The sequence below is a fragment of the Penaeus vannamei genome, chromosome 15 (genome assembly GCF_042767895.1).
Source record: "Penaeus vannamei isolate JL-2024 chromosome 15, ASM4276789v1, whole genome shotgun sequence".
In the NCBI taxonomy this organism is placed as follows: domain Eukaryota; kingdom Metazoa; phylum Arthropoda; class Malacostraca; order Decapoda; family Penaeidae; genus Penaeus; species Penaeus vannamei.
In genome coordinates, this window is record NC_091563.1 from 30,472,016 (window position 1) to 30,482,015 (window position 10,000).

General features: G+C 46.7%; 1 protein-coding gene across 1 annotated transcript in view; it reads right to left on the reverse strand.

Moving 5' to 3' along the window:
* LOC113825387 (DE-cadherin) overlaps positions 1 to 10,000 on the reverse strand; it is a 263,829-nt gene that overhangs the window by 183,285 nt on the left and 70,544 nt on the right. Inside the window, exon 2 of the mRNA XM_070130637.1 lies at positions 236 to 253. Within this exon, the coding sequence (XP_069986738.1) occupies positions 236 to 253 (18 nt within the window). The remainder of the gene's footprint in view (positions 1 to 235; positions 254 to 10,000) is intronic.

The window sequence follows — 10,000 nt, forward strand, 5'->3', positions numbered from 1 at the left end:
CTCACTTGCATGTGCACCACCGTTCGTGTGTGTGTGTGTGTGTGTGTGTGTGTGTGTGCACATGTGTGTGTGAGTGTGTGTGTGTGTGTGTTTGCGTGTGTGTGTGTGTGTGTGTGTGTGTGTGTGTGTGTGTGTATGTATTTGTGTGTGTGTGCGTGTTGTATATGTACGTGTGTATGCCTGTGTACATACGAGCTCAACAAAATACTCACAGTTCACCATTAGAAGAACATACCTGCAGAAACTCGTGTCCCTGAAACAAAAAAAAAAGCCAGATATATGAACTTGGTCGTTATGTGAAATATTCAAACATGTTTAAAATATTCCAAAAGTCGTGTTGGGGTTCACTAGATTACATTCAGCGTCCCTTTATCGTATTTTCTATTCTGCGAACGTGTTTGTTTTATTCCGCTGATGCCTTGGTAAATATTCAGTTTTTTTTCTTTTTTTTCGTTTCCTTTATGAAAGTAAAACATGTTTCCTATTATTTTATTGTCTGCGGATTTCATGTACCGGGTGTCCTTCCTGACGACAACCTTTCTTGGGTAATTTGAACGTACATATATATTATGTACTTTATGCCATCTTTGGTTCTACATCTTTCTCTATTTATCTCTCTCTCTCTTTCTTTCTCTCTCTCTCTCTCTCTCTCTCTCTCTCTCTCTCTCTCTCTCTCTCTCTCTCTCTCTCTTTCTCTTTCTCTCTCTCTCTCTCTCTCTCTCTCTCTCTCTCTCTCTCTCTCTTTCTCTCTCTCTCTCTTTCTCTTTCTCTTCTCTCTCTCTCTTCTCTTCTTCCTCTTTCTCTCTTCTCTTCTCTCTCTCTCTCTCTCTCTCTCTCTCTCTCTCTCTCTCTCTCTCTCTCTCCCTCCCTTCTCCCTCTCCCTCTCCCTCTCCCCCTCCCTCTCCCTCTCCCTCTCCCTCTCCCTCTCCCTCTCCCTCTCCCTCTCCCTCTCTCTCTCTCACACACACACACACATTCAAATATATTTTCCATCGAGCACATAAAAAAGATAAATAAAAATACCATAACAGTATTCCTATAATGAATTTTACACACACGAGCACAAACGCACACGCACACACACGTCCACACCCAGATAGCACTCCTATTGTCATCGTTATCACTGGAACACAAACATAAGAGATGTGGCATGACACATACCACTATTCTTCGCCCGGCTCAACAATTAAGGAAGGTTCCCGGGAAATAATACAACCGCTGCATTAATATTGTCGCAGGCAGTCACGCAAGCACAAAGATACGTTGGTGAAAGTGCCACTTGGGACATACAATAAGCGAGTACATAAAGATACGTAGAGTGAGGGAGAAGGAGGGTTGGGGTAGGGAGGGAGGGAGGGGGAAGGGAAGGAGGGAGAGAAAAATGGATTAGGGAGAGGTGGAAGGCGGGTGAAAGAAAGAGGGAACGAAGAAGAGATACGGAGGGAGAAAAAGCAAGAGAAGGAGGGAGGACGAGACAGAAAAACAGAAAGACGAAAAGCAAGAAAGACAGAAAAGAAGAAAGACCCCAATTTTCGAAAAAAAAAAGGTAAACAAAGAAAAAAACGAAAAAAAAACTAAACAAGAGACAAAAAACAATTAATAACTTTACACCCCCTCCGCCCCTAGTTCCTCAGCGCCGCCATCCTCCCGTTACCCGTGTCTCCCACCCAAGCTTATGGCGGGGACAGACTTGACAGAACGCCGGATAAATGAACACTGCCTTTCCCCTCCAGCCGTGACAGCCACCTTCCCCTCGCACAGAGAAGCGCCCAATATTGCTGATCCCTTCGAATACAGTACTGACAATACTAACGCAGAGAATCTCGTCAGGAGGAAGCATACGGAGATCAAGTGAAAGTGTTAGTGAGGTTCCGCTGCTAAATGGGTTAAGTTTAAGTGGATCTTCTCGCATTTAATTTTGTGTTTTGATTTCTTTTGATCCTCTGGGCTAGGGAGGGGGGGGAAAGTGTGGGCCCGGGAAGGAGAGAGGGAGAGGTTCGGGCGAGGAAGGATTGTTATGTTCTTCTTTCAATGGCTGTGGGAGAAAGTGTGGGCCCTAGTAGGGGGGAGATTCCGGTGCTGGATTTGAGCCACACTGGAATGAAGTCTCTTTCTTCTTCTTTTTCTTCTTCTTCGTATTATTATGATTATTCGTCTTCTTCTTCTTCTTCATCTTCTTCTTCTTCTTCATCATCGTCTTCTTCATCGTCTTCTTCTTCCTCTTCTTCTTCTTCATCTTCTCCTTCTTCGTCTTCTTCTCTCTTTTTTTATTTCTTTCTTTCTATTTTTCTATTTTTTATACACCAGCGATGATGTAACAGTCTTACAATTCGTTAAATAGATTAGCATTACATTATCCTGATGCTGATGAGTGCACGCATTCCTCCCACTTATTCTGAGTATCAAGAAGTCAGAATTAAGAAGTTAACTCGCATTATTCTCCAGCATTAAAAAACCATGTTTGAGAATTCTTTTCTCACTTTTCCCGAGAATTAAGGAACCTCCTATAAGAATTTAACTCTCGTAAAAGACCCAAAATAAAGGAATTCGATACCCATTCTATCAAGAATATATAAAAAAAACAGAGTTGACAATTTAAGAAGCGAGAATTATTTTTCCTAAGAATAAAAAAAATGGATTAAGGTTTCAACCACTATTTTTCTAGAGAATGAAACAGCCAGAATTGAGATTTTAACACCGATTTTTTCCAAAAGGCAGGGACGGGAATTAACCCAAAATCAAAAATAAAACTCATGTTTCTTAGGAATTAGAAAGCCATGCTTAAATATCAGTCCACATTTCTCCCGACAGTTACGAAGCCAGAATTCTCTCTGAGAATTTAGACGCCAGCATTAAGAATTAAAATACTTTTTTAAGAATTAAAACGTCTGCATTAAAGAACCAAACTATTTCTCTAAGAATTAAAACGTCTGTATTAAAGAACCAAACTATTTCTCTAAGAATCAAAACGCCAGCACTGAGAATTAAACTAGTTCTTTCTAAGAATTATGTCGCTAGCATAAAGAAGAAAAATATTTTCCCTGGTAATTAAAACGCCAGACTAAAGAATTCAACAATTTCTATAAGAATCAAAACGCCAGCATGAAGAATTAAACTATCTTTAATAATCAAATAGCAGCATTCAAAATGAAACTATTTCTATAAGAATTTAATCGCAGCATTAAGAATTTGATTACTTCTCCCGAGAATTAACACACCAGAATAAAGAATCAAACTATTTCTAAGAATTAAAACGCCAGCATTAAGAACAAAATATTTCTCCAGAGAACTAAAACGCCAGCATTAAGAACAAAGTATTTCTCCCGAGAACTAAAACGCCAACATTAAGAACCAAACTATTTCTCCTGAGAATCAAACGGTAGCATTAAGAATCGAACTATTTCTCTCTTGAATCAAAACGCCAGCATTAGGAACTAAACTATTTCTCCTGAGAATTAAAAAAATAGTGTAAAGAATCAAATTATTTCTCTAAGCATTACAACGCCAGCATTCAGAACCAAACTATTTCTCTAAGCATTAAAACGACAGCATTAAGAACTAAACTATTTCTCTAAGCATTAAAACGACAGCATTCAGAACCGAACTATTTCTCCCGAGAACTACACCACCAGCATCAAGACTGAAGACCCGACCCACTCACAGCAGAGAGAGTGTCAGCTGAGAAACGCAGCGGTCGTGATAAGGAACCCGAAACCCGCGCGTGGATATCGCACTCAAACCCCACAAATAAAAGAGAAACACGACGGAATTATATTTGGCAGCGGCACAATGGCGGGAACTAGCTCGCCCCGCGGAGTAACTTTCGACATCAGTCAGAGGCCGGCGGAGGGATACCAAAGACCCCCCTCGGCGTGGATTCCTTTCTGGAAGGTTCTCATCTCTCGGGTCCTTAAGGCGATCTCCTTCACTGACTCCCGGAAGGATGTCAATGGGGGGGAGGGGTGGGGGGTTCTGGAGAGGGTGGATGTTAGGATCGGCTGGTGTCAATTTCAGGAGGTTCTGATAAGTTCAGCAGGTGTCGGGCTTGGCGGATGTTAGATTCAGCAGATGGCTAGATTTATATGGTAGCGGATTCAGTTGATATATGTTAAATTTAGCAGGTTAGAATTCACCGGATGTCAGATTCAGATGAAGTTAGACTCAGCAGGTGTCAGACTCGATAGATGTCAGAGTATATGTCAGTTTCAGCAACCGTTAGAATTCAGCAGATGTCAGATTCAGCTAAAGTTAGACTCAGCAGATGGTAGACTCACATGCTAGCAAATTCAGAGTCTGCAAATGCCAGTGAATATGCCAAATTCAGCAGAGGTTAATATTCAGCAGATGTCAGATTCAGCTGAAGTTCAACTCAGCAGATGTCAGGCTCACCGGATGTCAGACTCTCGGAATCAAAACCACTCGCTTACCCCCCCCCCCCCCCCCAGGATACCGCCAAGAGACGCTGCAACCGGCATCGGGAAGTTCCTTTGAGGGATGAGTCAAAGAGAAGTCCCCCCCCCCCTCCTCCCTCTCACCACCTCCAAGCCCCCCACCCTCCTCCTACAAAGACATTCTCCCACCACACCTCTCCCCTCTCTCGTCCCCCCTCTCCGGCCCTCCCCCTCCCCCTCTCCAGCTCTCCTCCCTCCCTCTCCCCACTACCCCCCTCTTCCCCATCCCCTCATCTTCCCTCTCTCGCCCCCCTTCCCCCGTCTCTCATCTTTCTCCCCCCCCTCTAACTCAACCCCACACCACACCTTAAATCACCCCATTCCACACCCCGTCCCCTATCCCCATACCCCATCCGCTCATCCCCCTTCCCCCACCCCTCCTATCCCCTACCCTCCTATCCCCCTACCCTCCTATCCCCCACCCACCCAACCCCAGCAACCTTCCATCCCCTATCCCAACACCGCACCCCTTTGCCTCCTTCCCCCATCTCCACTCCACTACCTCACTACACCTCTTCTCATACCCCTCACTCCCCCTCCCTTCCCCCACCTCTCTCCCCTCATCCCACCTTTGTTCCACCCCCCACCCTCTCCCCCCCACCTCTCCCCCCTCATCCCACCTCCCCCCCTCATCCCAAATCTCTTCCCCCCCCTCCCATCCCTCACCCCACCTCTCATCTCCCCCCTCATCCCACCTTTCTTCCCCCACCCCCACCCCGGGGTTTTTGCACCCGGAGTACCGCATCCGTGCAGCGTCGACGCCGGACATCCAACCGCACAACTAATTACCGACACCTGTGTTTATTCCCACACGCGCAAGGTAAGAGAGGAAGGGAGATGGATGTGAGGAAAGAGAGAGAGAGAGGAAGAAAGAGTGAAAAAGAGTGAGATGGATGTGAGGAAAGAGTGGAAAAAGGGAGATGGATGTGAGGAAAGAGAGAGAGAGAGGAAGAAAGAGTGAAAAAGAGTGAGATGGATGTGAGGAAAGAGTGAAAAAAGGGAGATGGATGTGAGGAAAGAGTGAATGAGAGGAAGAACGAGTGAGAATGGGAGATGGATGTGAGGGAAAGAGTGAGAAGAGAGAGGAAGAAAGAGTGAAAAAAGGGAGATGGATGTGAGGAAAGAGTGAGAGAGAGGAAGAAAGAGTGAATAAAGGGAGATGGATGTGAGGAAAGAGAGAGAGAGAGGAAGAAAGAGTGAAAAAAGGGAGATGGATGTGAGGAAAGAGTGAGAGAGAGGAAGAAAGAGTGAAAAAGGGAGATGGATGTGAGGAAAGAGTGAGAGAGAGGAAGAAAGAGTGGAAAAAGGGAGATGGATGTGAGGAAAGAGTAAAAAAAGGGAGATGGATGTGAGGAAAGAGTGAGAGAGAGGAAGAACGAGTGAGAATGGGAGATGGATGTGAGGAAAGAGTGAGGGAGAGGAAGAAAGAGTGAAAAAAGGGAGTTGGATGTGAGGAAAGAGAGAGGGAGAGGAAGAAAGAGTGAGAATGGGTGATGGATGTGAGGAAAGAGTGAGGGAGAGGAAGAAAGAGTGAGAATGGGAGATGGATGTGAGGAAAGAGTGAGAGAGAGGACGAAAGAGTGAGAATGGGAGATGGATGTGAGGAAAAATAGAGAGAGAGGAAGAAAGAGTGGAAAAAGGGAGATGGATGGTGAGGAAAGAGTGAGAGAGGGGAAGAAAGTGAAAAAAGGGAGATGGATGTGAGGAAAGAGTGAGGGAGAGGTAGAAAGAGTGAAAAAAGGGAGAGGGTTGTGAGGAAAGAGAGAGAGAGAGAGGGGAAGAAAGTGAAAAAAAGGGAGATGGATGTGAGGAAGAGAGAGAGAGAGAGGAAGAAAGAGTGAAAAAAAAGGGAGATGGATGTGAGGGGAAAGAGTGAGGGAGAGGGAAGAAAGAGTGAAAAAAGGGAGATGGATGTGAGGAAAGAGTGAGGGAGAGGAAGAAAGAGTGAAAAAAGGAAGAGATGGATGTGAGGAAGAGAGTGAGAGAGAGAGGAAGAAAGTGAAAAAAGGGAGATGGATGTGAGGAAAAGAGTGAGGGAGGGGAGAGGAAGAAAGAGTGAAAAAAGGGAGATGGTTGTGAGGAAAGAGAGAGAGAGAGGAAGAAAGAGTGAAAAAAGGGAGATGGATGTGAGGAAAGAGAGAGAGAGAGGAAGAAAGAGTGAAAAAATGGAGATGGATGTGAGGAAAGAGTGAAAAAAGGGAGATGGATGTGAGGAAAGAGTGAGGGAGAGGAAGAAAGAGTGAAAAAAGGGAGATGGATGTGAGGAAAGAGAGAGAGAGAGGAAGAAAGAGTGAAAAAAAGGGAAATGGATGTGAGGAAAGAGAGAGAGAGAGGAAGAAAGAGTGAAAAAAGGGAGATGGATGTGAGGAAAGAGAGAGAGAGAGAGGAAGAAAGAGTGAAAAAAGGGAGATGGATGTGAGGAAAGAGTGAGAGAGAGGAAGAAAGAGTGAAAAAAGGGAGATGGATGTGAGGAAAGAGAGAGAGAGAGGAAGAAAGTGAAAAAAGGGAGATGGATGTGAGGAAAGAGAGAGAGAGGAGGAAGAAAGAGTGAAAAAAGGGAGATGGATATGTAGGAAGAGAGAGAGAGGAAAGGAGGAAGAAAGAGTGAAAAAAGGGAGATGGATGTGAGGAAAGAGAGAGAGAGAGGAAGAAAGAGTGAAAAAAAGGGAGATGGATGTGAGGAAAGAGAGAGAGAGAAGAAGAAGGAGTGAGAATGGGAGATGGATGTGTGGCAAGAATGAGAAATGGAGGATTCATATGAGGAAAGAATGAAAAATGGAGATTGATGTTAGGAAGAAGTGAATGTGAGGAAAAAGAGAGAGATATGAAGAAAGAGTGAGAAAGTGAGATAGATGTGAAGAAAGAGTGAGAGTGAGAAAGGGAGACATGTGAGGAAAGAATGAGAATGGGGGATAGATGTGAGGAATGAGTGCGAAAGGAAGACAGTTGTGAGAAGGGAGGGATTGGGAAGTAAAAGGAAAGGAGAGAGAGAGAGAAAGAAAGAAAATAAGAAAGAGAGAGAGAAAAAAAAAGAAAAAGAGCGAAAGAAAGAAAGAAAAAGGAAAAAAAACACATACAGGCTACGAAATGAGAAAGAGACAGAGAAAAAGAGGACAACACGAGAGCGAGCCACGACCCGACCACGAGACGCGAGCGAGAATCACCTGGCCGCCGCCGCCGCATGAACGCTGTCCAATTTCGGTCCGTGCGATGGGGAGAGCGAGTGACCCCGCGACGGAGGCTATCATCCGCGAGAACCCGGGGAGAAGGGGGGTGGGGGTGTGGCGGGGGGAGGGGGGTAGATGGGGGGGAAGGGAGGGAGGGGGGGGTGATGGTGGAGGAGGGAGGTGAGGAGGGTGGGGGAGGGAGGGTGAGAGGGGGTGATATGGTGGCGGGAGGGAGGTGAGTGGGGGGGGGGAGGGGAGTGGAAAAATGGTGGGGGAGGGAGGGGAGGGAGGTGAGAGGGGGGTGATATCGGGGGAGGGGAAGGGAGTGTGGGGGAAGGGAGTGGAGTGGGGGGATGATGGGGGGAGGGAGAGGGAGTGGGGGGTTATGGTGGGGGAAGGAGGAGAGTGGAGGGGGTGATGGTGTGGGAGTGGGAAAATGGTGGGGGAGGGAGAGGAGTGGGAGGATGGTGGGGGAGGGAGGGGGAGGGAGGGGAGTGTGGGGGTGATGGGGTGGGGGAGGGAGAGGAGGGGAGGTGATGGCCGGGGGAGAGGGAAGAGGAGTGTGGGGATGGCTGTGGAGGGAGGGGAGTGGGGGGTTAGGGGGGAGTGGGGGTGATGGTGGGGGAGGGGAGTGGGGGGTTAGGGGGGAGTGGGGGTGATGGTGGGGGGAGGGGAGTGGGGGGTTAGGGGGGAGTGTGGGGTGATGGGTGGGGGAGGGAGGGGAGTGTGTGGGATGGTGTGGAGAGGGAGAGGAATGGGGGGGGTGATGGTGGGGGGAGGGAGGAAAAGTTGGGGATGGCTGGGGGAAGGAAGAGGAGTGGGGTGTCATGGCGTGAGAGGGAGGGGAGTGGGGGTGTGATGGTGGGGGAGAGAGGGGATGGGCGGGGGAGTGTGATGGATGGTGGGGGGAGTGGAAGGGAGAGGGGAAAGGAGCTTAGTAGGGGGAGGGAAGAGGAAACGCGAGGAGTGGTGGGGGAAGAAGGGAGAGGAAAATCTCGAGTTTTGGAAGAAGGGAGGAGAGAGGAGGAAGAAAGTAGGCGAAGTGGTGAGGGAAAAGAGGGAGAGCTTAAAAAAGGTGAGGAGAAATAAGAGGAAAAGGAGGAAAGCAATAATAATACAGTAGAAAGAAAGAAAGGAAGAAGAAAATAGAAGGAAAGACAGAGATGCTCGTCAGAGATGAGGAATAGAAAGAAGGAAAATAAAGGGGAATGAGGGAGGGGAATGGTAGCGGTAGGGGGGAGGGGAATAGAGGGAGAAGAAAGAGAGAGAGAGAAAAATATGAGGTGAAGGAGAGTGATAAAAGTACTGTTGCCGAGCTAAGCAAATGAGAACATGTGATGATATTAGTGTGTGTGGGTCGTCCCTGTGGAAAAATTCCTTTACTCGGGTATGTCTGAGTGCCGAGTACTTTTGCGCTTTTGTGTGTTTGGATTTGAGCGCGTGTGGGGGTGAGTGTGTTTGCGTGTGTGTGTTTGTGTCTGTGTTTGTGTGTGTGTGTTTATGCTTGTGTGTGTTTGTGTTCGCGTGTGTGTGTGTGTTTATGTTTGTGTGTGTTTGTGTCTGTGTGTGTGTTTATGTTTGTGTGTGTTTGTGTCTGTGATTGTGTTTGTGTCTGTGTCTGTGTTTGTGTTTGTGATTGTGTTTATGTCTGTGTGTGTGTTTATGTTTGTGTGTGTTTGTGTCTGTGATTGTGTTTGTGCCTGTGTGTGTGTTTGTGTCTGCGTGTGTGTTTAAGTTTGTGTGTGTTTGTGTCTGTGTGTGTGTTTATGCTGGTGTGTGTTTGTATCTGTGTTTGTGCTTGTGTGTGCATATGCATGTGTGTGTCTGTGTTTGTGCGTGTACATGTGTGTATTTGTGTCTGTGTCTGTGTGTGCGTGTGCATGTGTGTGTTTGTGTCTGTGTGCGTGTTCATGCATGTGTTTGTGATTGTTTTTGTATTTGTGTGTGTGTGTGTGCATGTGTGTGTTTGTGTGCATGTGTGTCTTTATGTGTGTGTGTGTCTGTGTCTGTATGTATCCATTCTAGCGTGCGCATCTATCTTAATTCTTGCACATAGACAAATTCCACTATTCCACTCTATCTCTTCTTTCCATTCACCATTCTTTGTCTCTTTACTCTCACCCCAGTACACATAATTCTTCTCTTCATTTGAATAACGCACATCGCACAATACGCACACAGACGCACACACGTACACAAAACCCCCATCAACACTCCTTGAAGAAAATGACAAATCCATCACGTTATTCCCATATGATCTCCTCACCCCCCTACTCCCCCCCACTCCCTCTCCCTCTCACCCCCCCCCCCTCCCATCCACCCATCAGAAGTAAACAACGAAAAAATATTTCTCTTGGGAAATATCTCTTGCCGACTCCCCCC